This window comes from Primulina tabacum, chromosome 8, assembly GCF_025594145.1.
Source record: "Primulina tabacum isolate GXHZ01 chromosome 8, ASM2559414v2, whole genome shotgun sequence".
Classification (NCBI taxonomy): domain Eukaryota; kingdom Viridiplantae; phylum Streptophyta; class Magnoliopsida; order Lamiales; family Gesneriaceae; genus Primulina; species Primulina tabacum.
This window is the reverse complement of record NC_134557.1, coordinates 40,547,925-40,569,648: the sequence shown is the minus strand read 5'-3', so window position 1 is coordinate 40,569,648 and position 21,724 is coordinate 40,547,925. Positions and strand designations below refer to the sequence as shown.

At 36.9% G+C, this 21,724-nt stretch overlaps 1 protein-coding gene across 1 annotated transcript; it reads right to left on the bottom strand.

Moving 5' to 3' along the window:
* Positions 1-583: 583 nt before the first annotated feature.
* Positions 584-12,459, bottom strand: LOC142554176 (presequence protease 1, chloroplastic/mitochondrial-like). The gene is given in 20 exon segments (XM_075664845.1): positions 584-793; positions 1,205-1,276; positions 1,809-1,989; positions 2,070-2,232; positions 2,322-2,552; positions 2,554-2,587; positions 2,896-2,993; positions 3,067-3,150; positions 4,442-4,631; positions 5,621-5,748; positions 5,838-6,056; positions 6,134-6,298; positions 6,392-6,912; positions 7,371-7,461; positions 10,407-10,490; positions 10,747-10,817; positions 10,954-11,086; positions 11,173-11,347; positions 11,873-12,056; positions 12,144-12,459. Coding segments are annotated over 20 exon segments (3,234 nt in total). The 5' UTR covers positions 12,412-12,459; the 3' UTR covers positions 584-651.
* Positions 12,460-21,724: the final 9,265 nt, after the last annotated feature.

Here is a 21,724-nt window from a genome sequence, read left to right as displayed (position 1 = left end):
TTTGAAAACAAAAAAATCACCACATACAGCCAAATTTTTACTTCACAAGCTATCGAACGTTGCTACGAAACGATCACGAATTACATCTTGGACTTACTATCCATACATTTAAAGTTCATTTAAGAAGGGTCTAAAACGCATCAGGGTTGAGGTTCAACGGTTAAGGATAAAGAGACGAACCTTGGCTCAGGTCGAGGCAAAATAGCAGAGCCTAGAACCCATGCACATGCCTTGCGGGCTTTTGATAATTGATGATCAGATTACACATATAATAGATTGAGCTGATCTAATTGAATATTGGACGGATCCCTATTAGCTAGCATCATCAGATGGTGGTTTTAGTCTATGGGACGTACCTCAGCTCATGTAACCTAGAACCAGCGTTGAAAGATATAAAACACCAGCAAGTTGGTGTAACCAGCCATCCTGATAATGATAACTGATAAAACTGTATAATATTCATTACAATAACTAAAATCATTTAACCTAGAATACAACTTAATTTGTATAACTAATGCCTCCCCAAAAGCCAAAAAAACCAGTTACAATATGCGGAGTCCCTTTATTTGTTATGTGAGATTTGTCCTCCATTGTAAAGTTGGATTGAAAAAATTGGATTGAATAGATATCTAAACATTCGAATCCATAACCTTATAGTGCCTTCTTCACTTCAAAGAAGTTGGGGCGCAACTTGTTTGCAGCATCTATGTCATCAGGAGATGCGACAACAACCACAACACCTTTGTCCTTGACTGCCTCTATGAAGTCGGCAAACTCCTTGAAGTCATTCAACCTAATGAAAAGAAAATGAAGTAGGTTGAAAAAGCTTGTCTGCATCTAGGCAGATTGAGGAAATTAAAGAATAGAGAAACAAGATGTTTTGTACTGGGTAAGAGCAATAGATTGATGAATCACAAAGGAGGGATTTTACAGGTTGCTGAGGTATTGCTACAAAATATCATATGCTAAGGGTTATACAGTTACATGTATTATAGGTTATACATCAACTATCGTCATTGCGCTTCAACCTGTATTATCCATTGATTTCGAAAGATTTATCAGGAAAAAAAAATAATGAATACGTGGACATCATGACCAACATATAGAGAACTTTAACTGTTTCACAGCCGCTAGTTTGTGAGTGCAACAAGTCAAATTAAAACAGTGATTATGACTGCATTTGCTTATGGTTGAAGATAAGTACCTGGTTGACAAAATTTCTTCTCGTCTAATTCGCCTCTCCTCCTCGGTGACTCCTAATAAGTATCTCAATAAACTGAAGAGCAAAGTGAAATTTTCGATCAAAATTCATGGTCCAGACAGCATATCAAATACTAAGCACAAGAACACTGAATAAAAACTTATTTCATACCATTCACGATAACAATACAATCAAAACACCAACTAAGGAAACATGGAAGGAAAATAATAATAGGGACAAGCTTGTCCAAAGGTAAGGGTGAAATTGCGGAAGGAACTATTTGCCAAGATTTCGAGTTATAATTTGAATGCAAATGCAGCACAATTGCTTGGGCTGATTTTTCGAAAATTTAAGTGGTTGATTGGCCTTTGGAATTCTAAAGGATAAGGATAAAAATATTATAGATGACACAATTAAGCAAAGAAAACTAAATACGTCCTCAAATTATGATCTGGTTGAAGGCCCCCAAGTCGTTTGGTATCAAATTTTCACAAGGGAATGAATGTTTGTGGCTTCGTGTTATTGAAGTTTGGTAAAGTCCTCTCTTTAACACCTCTAACAGACAAATAGTAACGGATCCGAAGGCAAGAGACTGCAAATCGCTTACCTGCTGTATCCCTTCGCATCAGGTAGCTGATAGGCATCAACATCTCCAATGGTCCCTATAATTGCCTTAGTGAGAGCATCATCATCCATTTCAAGTTCTTTCAAAAAATTGTTGGTTCCATCATAAACATCAAGAGTCTTCAACAAGTTGGGGTCTCTGTAGGACAAGTATGAAAACACACCTAAACAGAAAACTAAATAGTTAGGTAGCAGGATTTTAGCAATGGTGTAAACTTACGAACAAAGGAACTTAAAATTTCACCTGAGTGAGTGTCAAAATCACAAAATCCTCCATAAGCTCCGCCACTAACTCGAACACGGTCCCACAACCACGTGTTATTTAAGTACTTAGAGATAACATATGCACTGCCTTTAAGTTTATAGCCAGTATCAAAAAGGTTAGCCGCTTTTCCAACATAATTGACCTGCAGACATAAACATCTATGCTGCTAATTAAGTATTCTCAGCACGCACGCAAAGAAAGCATATCAATCAAAATATAAATTCTACTAACCTGAGTGGGCACCACAATTGCTTCATTTGCGTGGGAGAGTCTAGCGCTCAAAGGAATCGAAGCAACTGGGGACGTGTTTGGAAGCATATCAAGAAAATTGCTGATATGCTTCTCCGAGTTCTTAAGGTTTTTTCCATCAGCAGTCAAATTTATTAGGCAATCGTATTTAGAAATCAAGGTTTTGCGTATCTCCTCAAGTGAAGCAGATATTTCTGGCCAGTCTTCATCGACTCTTTTTGTCAAGAGATCGTAAAAATTCCAAATAACTGCAAGATGCCAAGGCAACAGTAATTAGGGGCTTCTTCAACTTCCAGAACATGAACCATGGGTAATATGGTGAAAAGTGCAGGGGTTCATGTTATGGCTTCAAATGCAAAACTGACAGGAAAAATAAACCGTCATGAGCACAACCCACTATTTTTAAAAAGCGACATAAAAAGGTTGATAGAATAGGATAGCCAGCACAAATTTATTTGCACAAAGCCAGTCATAATGGCATCTCATGTATTTCATTGTAGGACATGCTTGCCAAATTTCAGAAACTAAGAAAAGTAAGAAGAGCTACAGGTCCGACCTGAGGCCGCCCATTTGTTCAGATATCCAACCAGCAACATTGAGCTTTGCATCCATTCTTGCAGCCGCAATGCCATGCCCACTGCCTCTTAGACGGTTCTGCAAAATTAAGTAATCGAAAACACTTGGCCACAGAAAGCAATTAGTCAAATTGGGCAAGTTCAAAGAATACCTCCATTCTTGCTTTGCTTTGAGAAACAAACTGCCTAAAGCGCTTTTGGTCCGTCAGTTGAACATCTTGAAGAACACAGTTGACCTAAAGTTGACAATTAGAATGTAGTAACCGATCATTCTCCCGCGGTTATCCAGAAATGGGAACAAGAAAAAACAGATGGTCATGTTTTCATCTCAAGTAACAATATAATTTGAAATTGAGTATGATGAAAGGGGTATATAGTTAAAATTTAGAACCAAGAGTAGAAGACAGAACAATAAAATTATATGCATGAAGAAACAACAGTCATATACATGAAAATAAATTCAAACATGATATATATTAGGCAGCTTGATCAAATATACAATTTTCCTTGCTAACTGTGAAATTAAACATCGTTAGAAATGACAATTAGTACAATGTAAACTATGGCAGGTACATAATATTGAGAAAAGTATATGATGAGACAGAAGTACGAAATAGTATCGTACTTCATAATCAATTTTCTCAAGCATCTAAATGAAACAAGGCGTCTCAACAGGTTTTACTAGAAAAAGGAGTTGAAAGCTCCAGGCAAGAAACAAGGGTTTGCATGCTTCGTTTGTAGAAGAATTGGATACAGCCAAACTCAGAAGGCAAGAGCCAAATGCACTCTCTAAAAAGGATAATAGAGTAATTTCTGAACACCTTAAAAAATTAAAAAATAAAAATAAAAAAATACTTTGAAGTTATAAATGCAAAGAGAAAACAGAAGATACAAGAATCCAAAATATTTTCAAAAAAATTGCAACACCCAAACAAAAGAGATGCAAAATATATATATATAACAGGGAAGACAGGTTTGATATCCAGAAATTGTGCTTGGAGATGAACATTCAACAGAAGAAAGAAACAAACTACTAATTAACCACTCAAAATACTATCTTTTGTAATTTTGTTTTTGAAAGGGACACGTGTAATCAGAGACTCAGATTAAAAGAAAGGTGCAATAATTGAAAGGAACTGAAACCTCAATAATTTGCTCTTTTCTGCTATAGATGAAAGGAAATTCTTTGCATGAGAACGTCATAAACGAAGAAAGGGTAGATAAGGAGAGATGTTATATAAGAGAAAAAAGAATAGCTTAGAAAATCAATATATAAACTTAGAGCTGCCCTCCAATAAAACTCATCATACAGAAACCAATAAGAAATAAACAATGCAGGCTAAATTTTAGCAAGTAAATAAACAAATAATAGTGACAAAAAAAGCACACACATTCAGAGATAAATTGATTATTGAGATATATTGTTACAAAATCTTCAACAATAGAACAAACGAAGTCTTTGAGGATGCTCAAAACTTCAAATACCTGAATATCATACAACATGCTGCAAAGAAATCACCAACTTACAAGGTTAAACAAATCTTCGGAACGTTCAGACATAGCTTTGCCTCGAACAATTATATGGCTGCAAGGATCCTTCTTACCCCGCACAGATGATGTGAAGGGATACACAGAAATGCCACCAGTTTTCCTTCCAATTAATTGATTCAGTTGTACGAAATCCATGTCTTTTGTGCCCATCTCCAGCAGCGACTGACTGTTGACATATTTCGACATCATATTTTAAAAGTTGATGGTGAAATAGTTTTCATGAAACTAACAGCAGCCCAATTCCTTTGAACTAAAAATACTGCGAAAGTCATCATGAAACTATGGATGAGTTTAAAAAACGAGTGCTTGTGATACTCCAAAGTCCAACCAAACAGATCGTCCACATCCTCAAAACGATGGTTACAGAAATAACAGTTGACAAGCACGCAGAGTTGAAATCTAGCAATAATATATGGAATAGAAGAATATACTTCCAAGATCAGAACGTGCAAAACTAACAAAAATGGAAAACAATTAACCATTCATATAGTAATGCCACACAAGATTCTCTATCCTCAAGACTTAAGTACTTTAAGATGCACTGAAGACTCGAGTCAAGCCACAAAGAAAAGCGCATGTAGCATTAGATAGGAGGAAACAAAAGGATACTGGGCTTAGAGTCTTGGCAATGAGGATTCTTACCATAGAAGTGTCAGCTTTATATAACATGGAACGAGGCTCCAGGACCATCAACGATTTTACAAATAATAGAACTGAAAAAAATCTTAAAGGCAAGAAAACAATATATTATTCCTAACAATTGCCAAATGCATTTGGACTGGCCCTTAATGATCAGATTGTACATGTGAACCTGGAATGATAGCTCTAGGTGATTTTGGAGATATTTAGACAATGGATACTGCAAGCTTAGTAAACAGTTTAGCTCATGGTCCGGATGTGTGCATGCCTACTGGTATAGTGGTATGCCAACGTGCATATGAGTGTCTAATGAGAGTAGGAGGAACAGAGGTGAATGGAAGTACTGTTCTATGCCAATAAATTTTATTTGCCAGTTTTGAGGGTATCCATGGATGGTTATTATAACGCTTGTACAACAGGGAAATGAATCTGGGATCGATGATGATACAGATTTCAGAAATATATACTATAATACATTTGATTGTTGAACAATTCCATAAGTAATTGCTATCTCACCAGAATAGTGGTACCAAAGGAAGAAGCTCTTGCTTCAAAGAGCTCATATTGAAAACAACTTCAGCATATAGAACATCATTTGTGAAGAGGTCATGCTTCAACACCTTTATCCCATTAATATCACCAACCTACAATAACAAGAAATTACTGTATCTCAGAATTTAAAAATACGAACTTTAGCTGAATAAAAAAATTAGTATTGTCATAATCTCATCACCTCAGTAGGAATGTGCATAGGCTTTTTAGGAATGTCTTGTAAAGAAAGGCAAGGTACACATTTCAGAGCTTCTGGTGGATCAGGAGTTTCCTGTTTCAACTTAAGTTCATGTGTTGCACGTGCCAATTCAGCAAGATCCTCTGGTGTCATACTAGCTTTCACATTTTCCAGATTTTTTTTCTCAAGTGCTTCATCGCGGGAAGCCTTATCTGGATCAGGCTGTTTATTACATGAATTAACATACAAAATAGCCATATTGCATTGTATCCAACAAACATCAGGAGGTGAGAAAGTACCTGCATTTCAATAGTTGCAAGATGCCGGTTATTTAAAATGAATTTTTCTATTAAGGGAGCAAAGACTGCTTTGGAGCCCTCGTTGGCTATTCTAGCTTTCAATGCCTTCAAAGGTTCTTGATATTTCAATGGCTCGAATGGATCCATGTCATAAATCCATTTCCCCTATCACATAAGAAGTTCCGAAAAGAATACTTTGACTTGATGGATACAAAGAAAAAGAAGGGGAAATTTCAATAATAAGATAGCTTTCCTTACAACGGAACGAAGCATCAGTGCTAAGCCACGCGGAAATGATCCGGTATTGTTTTCTCTGAGAGAAAACTCAATTGTATTCATTGATGCCTCCACCGCATCAGAATCAAAGCCTTCATCGGCGAGTTTTTTTAGTGTACTCATGATTAATTCCTCTACTTTTTGAATGTCGTCTTCTGATACACCTTTTAATCCTATACTAAACTGAGGTTGAAGAAGCTCATCTTGAACCCCACCACCAACAATAGCTTCTCCTAGACCACTCTCCAGTAAAATTTTTCTCAAAGGAGAAGCAGGAGTTCCCATCATTAAATGATCGAGAAAACCGACGGCCAATTCAGTTTCCAAGTCTAAAGGCGTCTCAGAGAGTAGCCAATTAAGGCACACCATATGCTTCTTTTTTGAGTCAACAGCTTCAGTAGCAGGATATTTCTCAACAACCCTAATGGGTTCTGAGAATAGTTTCTGAGAATCAATTTTTGACTCCTCTGGAGCTGAATTTGCTTCAAACATATCTAGGTATTCTGTATGTGAAACATGAAAGAAGAGCAGAAAGCATGAAAAAGTTATAAGTTAGGCAGCAAATCATTTAAAAGTTTAAAACATGGCACAATTTAGATAACTCCCCAAATAGCTTAGAAAATACATCTATTAAATAACCAATTAATTGATTGAATGGCCTTTACCCCCAAGATTTTGAAAGCAAAGACTTTGAACCAGGATTTCCATAAAGGCCCAAAGGATATAAAACATTCTAATTTATCAGAATATACAACCTATGAAAGAAAAGCACACATAGACACACAAAAACATAACAGCACATGCATAAAGACTATCAATGAAACCGAGCCAGATATGAGAAAGATCTTAGAGCAAAGGCAAGTTCTCCTACTCTTTTACAAGTTGCTGATATGTTCTCTTGGAAATTTCAAATAGTATAAAAGACCATATCAATATAGAAAGAAAAAAAAAAACTGCACACCACTTGAAATGCGTAGGCGTTCAGTGGGATCATCGTCTCCATAAAACCATATCCTAGCATTGCTGGGATGGTAATATTTACGGTGGAACTCCTGCAGATAAACAAATAAGAACCTTCACCTTGATGACAGGATAACGAGTAAAACTTTAGTAATTGAATATGGGATATAGCTATGGTAATGTAAATATTAAAAGAAAGAAAGTAACTTCACTCACTAGAAAATTATCCATAATGCATAGGAAGGGGTGAAATAGTTATTCTTAAATAACAAAAAAATGTGAACTAGTATTAACAGCACCAGTTTGTCAAAATTAGTGGAAAAGACATCTAATCCTATAAACAATTGGGTATGATTTAGTAATGAAGAATACATCATAAAAAATTCAGTAAAAAAGAATAAAACCCGTGCATGTTAACCTACAATACATATCAAGCGAACTATTACATAAAGTTAATGTAGGACAAAAAAAAACGATAGCACATTTAAATACAGAACTACTTAGTAACCTTGTATGCATTTGGCTTCACATGGGTACAATTGTACTGATGCCTTGCTTGAATAAACCCATAAGTCATATTACAACAATGCTACAGGGTGTTGAAATTCTTTGCATATCTTTTTTTTTTTTTTGATAAGAAACTTAAGATTTATTATAATAGATTTAAAGTTTACAAAATAAGTGGATGAGTGATCCACAAAACGTAACCGTAATTAAGACAGCCACAACTCTAGGAACAAATAAATCTCCAATCCCTGACTAGGTCCGATATTCGCATATGTTGAAACTGCTTTATGTTGATCGTCCAAGTCGCGACTCTGAACCTGATCTTCTCCCATAATTCTTCCTCTGAATCCTCTTTGTCGATGAAAATTCTGTTATTTCGTTCCAACCAAACTGACCAGAAAACGCACTGAATAACCACGTACCAGAAGTCCATAAGAGCCTTCCCCTTGAAGAATGACTGATCCATCATCAACATGTCCTTCGATCTGCTTGGGAAACCCCATTGGAAGCCCAAATGCTGCATGACCTTAATCCATATTGCCCTCGTGAAATCACAGTGAAGTAGTAAGTGGTCCTGAGTCTCCATACTGTTCTTACATAGGCAGCACCATTGGGGACATAAAAATATTCCGGGCCTTCTTCTCTGTATTTCATCGCTAGTCTGCAATTTCCCCAAAGCCACAATCCAAGAAAACACTTTTACTTTTTGTGGTATTGGTATTTGCCAAATGTTAGTATGCTGTGGGAAATTTGGGAAACTGTGTACATGAAAGAATGTAGAGTATAATGATGACACAGAAAAGACTCTAGAAGGATCCCCCAGCCAAACACGAGTATCCATAGCACCCACAGACAAGGTAACGGAATCTAAGACCCCCAGAAGCCGACTGCACTCTTCCAACTCGAAACTATTTAACCCTCTTCTAAACTTAATGTCCCACTGTAAACTAGACTGACCCTGACTACTATTAGTCGAGTAAAACTGAGTAATTGGTTTGTTTGTACACGAGGAAAGGCGGTACAGACGCGGAAAACACTCTAGAAATGGCAACTCACCTACCCACTTATCCTCCCAGAATCTTAAAATGTTACCCCCCTTAAGCACCGTGCTAATCAAATGATGACAAGTCGTGTGAGAACTAGAAATGAACTTCCAAGGGCTTCTCAAAGTCGATGTCCTAGCCAACCTTATGTCCCACCCATTTTCCTCATTCCCGTATATGCTTCCCAAAACCTTTTTCCATAAAGAGTCTTTTTCTACCGCGCACCTCCACCACAATTTTCCCAGCAAAGCCCTGTTTCTTAAACGAATGTTGCCCAATCCAAGACCTCCCTTATCTTTCGGCTTGCACACTTGTTCCCAACTAACCACATGACAATGCGACTCCCCATCTCCTCCCTCCCATAGAAAGTCCCTCTATCATTTTTTCCATAAGCTTAGCCACGCGAACCGGTACCTTGAAAAGAGACATGTAGTAGGTTGGCATTGCGCTTAGAACCGCTTTTATCAAAGTCAATCGACCCCCTCTCGATAGAAATGCCTTCTTCCAACTTGCCAACTTTCTCGACATTTTAGACACCACAGGTGCCCAAAATTCCAGTTTATTTGGATTACTTCCCAAAGGTGCTCCCAAGTACGTAATCGGCCAATGCTCTTCCTTACACCCAATTTCCGAAGCCAAACTGTCCAATTCATCATCCGAGTAATGCAATCCTATAACAACACTTTTATCAAAATTGATCTTCATTCCCGATTTTCTGCAGAAGAGTTTTAAAAGTTCGACCACCTCCATCATGTGTACCTTTGATTGTGTAAGAAACAATGTGTCATCCGCGAATTGAATATGTGAAATCTCTGTGTTATCTCTTCCAACCGCAAGTCCTCGCACCAAATTCGCCGCCTTCGCCTTATCCACCAATCTCCCCAGTCCATCTATCACTAGATTGAAGAGGAAGAGGGATAAAGGATCTCCTTGTCGGAGCCCTCTCTCCCCTTTAAACTTCCCCCTCGGTTTTCCATTGATTAATACTGAGAATGAAACACTTGAGATGCACCCTTTTATCCATCTCCTCCATCTCTCGCCAAATCCCTTCTTTTGAAGCACAAATTCTAAAAAACGCCAATCGATATTGTCGTAGGCTTTTTCCAAATCAACTTTCAATATCCAACCTTTTTTCTTTTTCAAGACACCTTCTGAGGAATTTCTAACTCAGAAATAGAATTTGAGCTCGGTGCAGGTATCTCTTGCGATAGAAAAGTTCTTACAATACTTGTTCATATTTTTATGAGCATTTTAAATCTGGTCACAACTTAAAATCCATAAACAATTGTGTGGTGGAAAAATAACTTAGGTATGTTTGATGCTGTTGACGCGTCTATGTTCCATTTTATAGAGTTTTCAACAAACAAATTAATTCAGTCAATAAGAATGACAAGGAAACACAGCCAAAGAAGCATCACTTGAACAAGCCATACGGCTAAAAGTAGTACAGAAGAATAACGAGCGCACAAGCCACTCGACCGACCAACCTTGAATTCCTCAAAAGTGAGTTTGGGAATGACTTGTGGATCGCCACCACTGTCGACGCCATATGCATTATCAGGAAAAAGTGCCTGCAAAGATGCACTATAGCAATTAACATCATCACCACTTGTTTGGTGTACACTTTAAAAAATACGTAAAGGCAAACCGAAGTATATCAACTATTTTTAAATATTTGAAAACACAAGCTATGATCTCATGGTACTTTTAAATTTCGTATGGGATTGATTTGTATATCAACTACTTTTTAAATATTTGAAAACACAAGCTATGATCTCACGGTACACAGAATCAATAGAAATCAATCCCATACGAAATTAAGCTTGCCTGTTGGGAAGCACGGCCCAGTATGCTGTCCGGCTGAGAATAGACACCTTTCATCTCATTGAAAACAACGCCTGGAATAAAACAATTATCAGTAATGGAAAGATAGCAGGCCTATATATACAGATGAATCATCTAGACACAGATCAAGGCACATTGGATACTGGCACTTGATCAAAGATGATAATATGATTTGTTGGAACCACCAACCTTTATAAGTTATGTCCTCCGAGGGATCATTCAGTTCATAATGCCAACCTTCCTGCTGAAATGTCTTTATGTCATTCACACACTTAGGGAAAAAGACCGCATCTAAGTATACGTCGACCAAGTTATAGAAGTCCTGTGTTAAACCAGCATCCGCATGTTACTTTAAGCACAGATTTTTAGATTACTTTCCAAAATTTCGATAGAACATAATTAAAAGACCTTTGTGTTTGTTGAAGCGACGGGATAGCAGGTCCTATCTGGGTATGTAAAAGCATTCAAAAATGTGTGCAAGCTCCCTTTCAACAACTCGACAAAGGGTTCTTTCAACGGATACTTTCTTGAACCACACAACACACTGTGTTCCAAAATGTGAGGGATTCCTGTCGAATCTTTTCTGGAATAACAAATAGGCATGTACAGCAGTAACCTCATTAGAAACTCATTCAAAAAACCTTAGAAAAGAAATCTGGACAGGTGATAACTATAACACAAACAAGGTAAACTAACTTTATCGCTGTTACAACTGCTGTAACTTAAAAAAAAAAAAAGACATCCAATACCAATACCCATTTGGCAGGTACCATCAGATTCCACAGCAAGAAGGTAAGGTTCGAATGTTCACAATTGCCGTTAGAGTGATTTCACGTATAAGCAGATAAAATACGATTCACCATGCAACAACTAATCCCTTAGATAAAGTTGGAATCTTTTCACTTGAACTACTTCCCAAAAAGTAACTTTCCAGAATGCTTCCGATTCAATTCAGCACGTGATTAAAAAAAAACCTTTGCTAAGAATCTCACATTCTCCAAGTACGAAAAGTCCAGTTCAATATAAAATATTAACAGAGTCATTCTAATCAAAACAAGTTATCAAAAGAACCAAGAATAAAATATCGGTGATAGGTGGAAACACTTACGGAGGAGTCCGGAAGACAATGCCAAAAACTTTATTTTCATCCTCGTTGGATACAGACATAATCTCAGCCCCAGTCTTCTTGTGCTTATACAACACAGCTCTTGATTTACACTCCTCGATAAATTCCTCCAACACTTTCTCAAAACCAAGCTTCTCCGCCACGGAATCATCAGCTCCCAAAGCCTCTGAAGACTCACACACGAACAAAAAGAGTCAAAACAACAACCGAATTCAACTAAAAGTTTCAAACAAAAAACACACCAACTTACAACCTGGAGCTGACTGAGGATTTGAGGTTGCAACTGATTGAACGGAGAAATTAGAGAAGTGTTTCTTCAAATGAAGAGAAGGACGAGAGGCGGCGGAGACGAGTCCGATATGGCGGCGGAACAGTGAGCTACGGCCAGTGTTGGGGATCAAACGATGCCTTTTCGAGAGGCGAGAGAGGCGGTGAGTGGAGTGGGAGAAGAATCGAGCTGATACAAGCACAGAGGAAGAAGAGGAGGAGGAAATTGCGCGTAGCAGCGTTGCTCTCTCCATTGTTGCTTGGAGGAGAATGAAAATGGGCAAATATGATATCTTCGAAATATCTATGCTCTGTTTCTTGGAGAACAATATGCTCCAATAAATAATATAATGTAATATATATTATGAAGAAAATATTTAATATGCATACTGTGAATAAGATGATTATTGAATGTTGTATAACATGACTTAAATTTGTCATTTCTTAAAAATATTATACATATTATCATTAGTAGGAGGCATTGTAAATTGGTGCAATGTTTGTTTTTTCAAAGCTACATTCTCAAATAAATAAACTTATTACCCAAAATAACTAAAATAAATGTAATAAAATTTACTAAAAAAAATTAAAATCATATATAAGGAGCGTTGACATTTGGAAAATGATTTCTCATACAAAAATGTAAAAATTAAATAACACGATGACAACATAGATAAGAAAATATTGATATACGGTGAGCAGCTTCCATCGCTTGACGTCTCGAGTGCTTGATCCCCAGGATGTCATTTGCCGAAACTGTCATTGCTTGGATTACCTCCAGAGAATCAGAGAACACCCAAACATTAGGAATGCCATTATCAATACAAAGATCCAATCCTTGCAGAAAGCTCGCCCCTTTGAATTGGTTCTAGTTAGAAAATAATGACAAGGATAAAAATAGAAATGGATTGTATTATGAAAAATGAACAATAATATTTATGATGATCAAATTACAAACAAAGCTCTCCCTTATTTATACATTCCTATTAACAGTTAATAGGTAACTGACCAGTTGAACAATCTGCTAAATTGTTCCAACAAGAACAAGAATAACTAACTAATATTCTTCCACAAGGAATAAAATCTATCTACTAGGTTCTCTCGATTCTTCTTATACTTGGACTAGATCATCTTGCAAACTTTATGGGCTAGCTGAAATAGATTTGTCAAAAGTTGGGCTTTGTGCTTGTAACGTCCCGAGAATTTGAAGGGTCACGTAAACCACATGCATGCAAATTATTAAATTTCTTTGGTATTTTATTAAATTTTTTAAAAGTTTTAAATGCATTTTTTATTTCGTTAATTTGTGTTTAAATATTTTTATGCATAATTCATGCATGATAGAATTTATTTCACGAAATTTTAAAAGTTCATGCATTAGGACTTCTAGATGTATTTCACACTTGAACGAGGAATGGAGACCGGACCGGAGAATTTTCAAGAAAATTATTTTAATTACATGATTTATTTCTATTAATTAATATAAGATGTTTTTAAGTGTATTTTTTAAAATGGGATTTTTTGGGTATTTTACCCGCATGATTTTATGTTTTTACGGTACATAAATTTTATCGATTCGAGGGACTTTTTGAGGGTTCAGTAAATATTTTCAAAAACTTTCTAACACGAAATATTTTTCAGGAGTGTGTTTTGATTAAATGAGCCTATTTTTAAGTTTTTCGGGCTTAAATTTTTTTTACTTCTAATTAAACAATTAAGACTCATTATTTACTAATTAATCATTTAAATATTATATTAATGACTACCCTACACCATTTAAACCACCATGAACCGACACCTATCCCTTTCATCATCATTCCTCTTTGTTTCATTATTTTTCAGAGCCTTCCATAGCTTTAAGTATCGGTTGTTGCTTGTTTTTCATGAGAGATTCATCCGGCTCTTCTCCATTTCCCCTTTCTTCCGTCTTCTCGCATAAAAGATCAACAGGCACGCTATGTACTTTTATTTCTGCATCATTCACGTTCTTATTACTGATGTATGTGTAGTCATGTAAGAACACTTTCGATCAAAGTATGAGCTTGAAAGGTTTCGGCTTTTTACATATATTTTTGCATTCTAGGCTTTGTACTCACGTTTTTCTGTATTTGTGCAAGGGGCGGCTGTATTGAGATGTTAGGAGGTTGTATAGGTTGTGTTCGTTGGGGCTTAGTTTCTGGAGTTAGGATCTTAGACGAGATCAGTGGGTTGCGAGGGCCGATCATTGTTGGTGTGTTGTGCGAGAGGGAGTGCTCCATCGGGTTTGTTTTCGTGGTTCTGGCCGTGCGAGAGCATTCTCCAGCCCTGGACTAGACCCTGATGGGTCTGAGTCGGGGTAAGGACTGGCTTGAACCGTGCCAGAGTAGACGGCAAGATCGCTTGAGCCTAGCGAAGAGAGGAAGCTCGACTTGTGTGTTTCAGAAGTTTGTCCTTCGGGGTGGGGCTGCGGCTTGCATGGGTGAGCAGCCGTGTGTTCATGGGTTCCAAAGAGGTCCTAGGACGGTCTAAGGGAGGCCAAGCCATAGCTGGTGCCGTCGGTTAGGCTAGGGGCGTGAGTTTGGGAGAAAGTAAGGGTAATGAGGTGCAAAATAGGGAAGAGCCGAGATTTGGTTATTTTTCTGGAACTTTCAGCCTTAATGTTTTAGGTACAATTCTAGTATTTTAGGATCTTTTAAGTGTTTCTAAAATATGGGAAAAATTTGGAAAAATTTCGGTTGAGTTTCGAGTCGATTCGGGTTAAAACCGGGACCTCGGTCCAAGTTTTAAAATAATTTGGTTAAGTTATGAAATGAGCTCGATTTTACGTCTAAGAATGATTATAAATAAGTTTTGGGATGTTTTAAGGAGTCTGTTAAGTTTCGAATCAAAATAAAGAGTTTTGGATTTATCCGGGATTTAGTCGCCGCACGAAACGTAAATTAAAGAATTAATTTTAGATTTAAGTTTAATAAAATTATAGAAAATTATATTTAAGCTCAAATAATTATTAGAAGTCTAAGTTTTTAAATTGGGAATTTTATGCTAAGGTTTGGTTTAATTCGAAATTAAAATGCATTAATAGGTTATATTTATAGATTAATTTAAAAGTCCTAGATTTAAGCCAAATAAAAATATGGGAAAGTTCTTTAGGCTTAAATAATTATTTGGGATGTGTTAGAGTCAATGGAATTAAGAAAATGTCAAAAAACGTGAAATTTTAATTTTAGGGGTGAAACGGTAATTTTTGGATTTCCAGGGGCAAAATGGTCATTTTGCACCCGGGGTGAGATTTTGGTCCTGACAGCGTCCTGAGCACAAATTCATGATATTTTAAATGTTCACGCATCATGCTTCACGATTTTTAAGATTTTATAAAAATATACGTTGCATGCTTGAATTTAAAGGAAATTGCATTTATACATGAATTTTATAAGTGATGAAAATGATAATGTTTTGAATGACGAGAATTAGTTGTGCCTATCGAAGTATATGTAAATGTTTAAGACGTATATGTAAATGCTGATGATGAGGCCTAGGCACAGTGGATGGGTGATCCTTGAAAGGGGATCAGTTACGGTGCCCGGTTGCGCAACGGAAGTTTTGAAAAAAATATTTTTCAACAAGAAAACAAAACCGAGCACCTCACAAGATGTAGTGTAGCAAATACAAAACACGAAATGTCATACATAGGAAGTTTAGAAATCTTTACCTATCAATCTCAAAGATCGATGTTATGGCTCCAACTAAGGTGTAAACATCGTAGCTCTTGATGGCAAGACAATCTTCAAGCTTCACCTTTCTTTTGGACTCCTTTCTTCAAATTAGGTCCACCACTAACAAGGTAGATCCACTCTAATTTTGCACTAGAAAAATTAGAGCATTTTTCTTTGAGAAGTGTGTATTTTTTTCAACAATTGAAGAACAAAAATTGGGGAGAAAAACCTTCAAAATTTCGGCCATCATGTGTGGGAGGGAAGGGGAGACCTTTTTTTTTTGTGTGTGAAAAAGTTGTTGTTTTTTTTTTCAAAAGCATGCCATGTCCTTGGACATGAAAAAAGTTGTCCCCCCAACTCTTCACCTCCCCATGCACATTCTATTTGGGCTTGTAACAATTATAAGGCCCATGGACTTTTATTTAAATGTCTCAAACACATTTTGAGTCCATTTAAAACTTTACTTGATTTTACTCAAGCTCACTACTTTAATAATTATTTCTAATTGGGCTCTACAAGGCACAATGTTATTTGATTAATTCAACACTTGAATTAATTTAATTATTTGGACTCTACTAGGCCCAATAGTGTTTAATTAATTCAACACTTGAATTAATTTAATTTAGTCCATAATAATGTTTATGAAAATCACAATTTTCAAATACATTATTTGTTTGGCCAACTTTTAATTTTGGAATACTTTCTCAAATTAAAAGTTACATTCTCCTCATAGAAGTCATACTTCTATTTTTTTCTTACGCTTATAAACTCCTTTATAAGCCGTTCAACACATTGAACTATTTTTACTTCTCAACGGGATCTAAAAAGTTAGCACTTGTGTGACCCTCAATGGTTCAATGATACAACTAGCCATGGGTTCACATCTCCATGTGATTCGGACTAAACATGTCCTTATACGAGCATACCCCAATTGCTCCATTCTTACTTATCAACTCCTTGATAATAAGAACGTCAGAACTCAAGTCTGATAGTACCCAACCAATCATGTTAAACGCCTAGGAGCATCGCTTACATGATTCCCTAGGTATCAAATGATAGTGCCTGCAAGAACCATTTAATTATGGTTAGCGTACAGTACGGTCCCTTCAACTCATATATCCCGACCGATTCGACAATCATTGGTATATCGAGAGTTGTCAATAAATCGATACTATGTGTCATGTCGTAGTTGCATCGATGGTGTAATCTATGAAACCCCTTTCATAATTACCATCATACTCTGATCAGAGATTTCATACTACATACACATAGGATATCCATACCCGAAGGTAAGCGGTGAATCCCCGACTACAATGCATCGACTCCTATATGTTTCGACAAAACACCCAACCTTGCCACCTGATGACCCCATGAGAGTCGGTAAACAAGTCAAAGTGTAATACTAGCACATAGAGTCTCAATGTTGTCCCGGGTCATAAGGACTAATGATGTACAACCATAAACTAGGACGTTTCCACTCGATAATTGAGAACCACTTGGAAAGTCCTTTATGGAGGGTTGTTCAGTGCACTCTACCAGGAGCACCTATCTGCATGCTCGGACATCACAATGTCCCATACCAATAAAACATGGTACTCACATCGCAGATACTAGTCTCAAACTTGAGCGACCTATATCCTTCTTAGCGGCGGCTGAATCGACTAGGAACTGTTTAGAATATACAGTATTCCAAATATGAGTTTCATGATACTCATCATATGAGCATCTCATATTCTTTCTACTATTTATATATTCAAGGGCTTTATCTATGCAACTAGCATAGGTATACAGATAAAGATGTGCCAAAACAATAAATTCAAATATTATTAAAATAAAGATTGTTTATACATAGAGTTTCATTGTGAACACTCGGCCAACACTTGGCTCGACGGGCACCTACTCTAACAATCCTGTCACTGATATCCGACAGCCGCCGGGTACCACGGTTCTATGTATGATGGATCCATCATAAATGATAATGTACGATAGTCACCTCTAATGAACTGAATTCACGAATGATAAATGATAAATGATGAAGGATGAATGATGAATGATAAATGATGAAAGATGAATGATGAACGATGAATGATGAATGATGAACGATGGTTAACGATGAACTGTTTTGACACGTCATGATTGCATATGACACATTTGCATTAACTTTTTAAAGTTCATGAAAGATATGTTGAGTATGATATTTTTCACTGTTGTGTGCTATGTATATGTACTTGTTATTCCTGGTACAGGCGTGTTGAGTCTTTAGACTCACTAGGTATGTGTGATGCAGGTGAGCTAAATGCTGAGGAGACTGGAGGTGCCGAACTCTGAGTAGGCAGACCTAGTGCGGTGACATGACCCGAGGACCACATGTTTTCCGCATTTTGATTTATGAGATTTGAGATGAGATGAATATTTTCATACGTTGATTATTTTAGGATTTTTATTAGTTTATGTTTTTGTATGATTATGGATGAGTTTGGTTATTTTAAACTGCGCTATTTTTATAGTCAAATAAATACGATTATTTTAAATGATATTTGGAAAATGTGAGCTTTATAAAAAAAAATATATTTCCGCACTTTTTAAACTAGTAGACGTTACAGTGCTAATTGGGCTTGATCCTTATCTTGCCCCCTCAAGCTGGGCGGAGTTCTGGGAACAACACTCAGCTTGGAACGTAGGCGAGTAAACGTGATTGCTGTCAAAGTTTTGGTCAAAACATCTGTTGTTTGATTAGACGATGGAACATATTGAACATTAAGCGACCTTGATGCAACCTTTTCCCGAACAAAATGAATATCTAACTCAAGATGCTTTGTTTTAGAATGAAGAATAGGATTAGCACTTAATGCAATAGTGCTAATATTGTCACACCATATAATGGGAATGCCATAGCATTGAACCCGAAGTTTTGTCAGAAGAGACTGAATCCATAACAATTCTGAAGTGGCATTAGCTAAGCTCCGATATTAATCCTTTGTACTAGATCTTTAAACAACAGTTTGCTTCTTCGAACTCCACGATATAGGAGAATTTCACAAGAACCAACAGCAGCCAGAAGTTGATCTCTGATCATCAATTTCATTTCCCCAATCGGAATCACAATAACCACGAAGAGAAAGGTGTGAGGACGCATTTAAACTAATGCCATAATCTAATGTGCCAGCGAGGTATCGAAGTATGCGTTTCACGGCTTTCCAATGAGTTAAGAGCGGAGTTTGCATAAATTGACAGACTCGATTTACACTATATTCAATATCGGGTCTGGTGATTGTAAGGTATTTTTGGGCGCCTACAGTGCTTCTATAGAGTGTAACATCCTCAAAGGCCTCACCATCTTTAGAAGAAAGCTTAGCTCCAGTAGACATCGGTGTTGGTAAAACATTGGCAAGATTCATTTTGGTTTTTACTAGCAAGTCTTGAACATACTTGGTCTGTTTGAGCAGCAAAGAGTGGTTAGAAGTTTTGACAACTTCAATACCCAAAAAATGTGATAAAATACCAAGATCCTTCAGAGATAATTGCTTGTTGAGCTGCCAAATGATTTCGTTCACTCGATCTTGATCATTGCTTGTGATGACAATATCATCAATATAAACAAGAATGTAAATAATAAACTGGGAGTCAAGTTTAATAAATAAAGACGAATCAGCTCTTGAATTGATGAATCCTAGGAGATGAAGAGTAATTCGGAGCTTATCAAACCGCGCTCTAGGTGCTTGCTTGAGCCCATAAATTGCTTGGTGTAATTTACAAACAAGGGTCAGATTGAACTTCATACCCATGAGGTTGCTTCATTTACACAGTTTCAGCGACAGATCCATTCAAGAATGCATTGTTAACATCAAGTTGCTTAACAAGCCAACCCCTCGAGATAGCAATAGTTAATACTATGCGAATTGTTGTTGGTTTGACAACTTGACTAAAGGTCTCAGTATAGTCTAAAGCTAGTGTTTGTGAGTAACCTTTGGCAACAAGTCTCGCTTTGTGACACGCAACAGTCCCATTAGGATTCATTTTGAGCTTATAAACCCATTTGCAACCGATAACATGTATATCAGAAGGTAAAGGAACCAATGACCATGTATGATTATTCATCAATGTTGCATATTCTGAATCCATTGCCTTAACCCAGTCTTGACTGTTCTTAGCCTCCCATACTGTCTGTGCCTAATGAAAGATAGATAATTGAGCAGTAATAACTTTTGGCTTAAACATTGCAGCTTTAGATCTAGTAATCATATGATGTTCATTTACAGGGGCTAGAGAAGAGTTTCCTTGCACAGTAGGAGCACTCGAATTGCTGGAGTATGTTCCAGAAGTGGAATTGGAATTAGGAGAAGAAGAACCAGATGGAATGACGAAAGACACATAGTTAATTGAGTTAGAAGACAAAGAGGTGGATGGAAAACTAACATTGGGTGGTAAATCGGAAGGAAGAAAAAGTGGAACTGTTGAGGAAAAATGTGATTGAGGAACTTTAGAACCTTCCACAAAACTATTTGCAAAAGGAAATAAGATTTCATTAAACCGAACTTTTCTTGAGATAAAAAGACGAACATCACTAGTAATGAATTTGTATCTTTTATATTTGTCACTATAACCAATAAATGTGTATGATTTTGACCGAAATTCTAGTTTGTGGCTGTTATAGGGACTTAAACACGGAAAACACAAGCATCCAAAAACTCGAAGCATAGAATAGTCAGGAAAATTTGTTGAACAACTTTGTAAGAGTAATATCTCCAGAAAGTGCAGAAGTTGGAAGTCTACTAATTAAAAACACAGTTGTAAAGAAAGCATCTTCCCAAAAAGAAAGTGGCATAGAGGCATGAGCTAATAGAGGGAGACCAGTTTCGACAATGTGACGATGTTTGCGTTCAACAACCCCATTTTTTGTATGAACGAGGACAAGAAAGCCTATATTGAGTCCCATGAGTGTGAAGAAACGTGGTTAAGGATCGAAATTCAACTCCCCCATCAGTTTGAAGTGCTTTAATTTTGTGATTGAATTGAACTTCAATGTATGTGGAGAATGTTTGAAACACGTTGTTGACTTCCGACTTGAGCTTTAAAAAATAAATCCAAGTATAACGAGTGTAGGCATCGACAAAGCTAATACAATATCGACAACCATTTCTAGAAATTGTATTTGAGGGACCCCATATGTGGGGCCCTTAGCTCCTAATCGTTATTACAATGCACTTTGATTAGGGTTAACTAATTACAGCGGAAAACGAGTTTAAAATTTCCTTTACAATAAGCCCGAAATATTTCTTCTATAATTTTAAATACTAAAATAGTATTTCATCTCATATCATAAACATGCACACATGAACTCAAAACCAATCATATACAAACAACTCATATCCTCGGGACATGCCCCGGTATATAAATACATATACATATATACTGGGAACAAAACATAAACCTCAACTTAAACTGTGACTCCCTCCAGAAGTACCCTCTCCGGTCTCCTGATAACCTGGAGTACCTGCCATTGTCCACACACAAAGACAACAACAGCCCCCCCTTGAGGGTGAGCAAAGCTCCGTATGGAACAACCAATCATATATACCACAGATAACTAAACAATGATATATGATATGCAATGCATGTATGTCGTGGAGGTATCAGGTCAAATGCCCATCCACTGAGCACATGTCAGAATCAAACGAATCGCTATCAAATCAATGCTCGAGCTGCCACACCGGCCTCAATAAGGGATACTCGTATGATAGCGTCGACAAAGCGCCATCAAATCCCAAATCTCATATCCAATCATCGAGGCCACAATGTCTATGTCTTTAAGGGTCATATAATACCAAACATAGCATTGTGTTCACAAACCCCAGAATTCAATCAAATCATATCA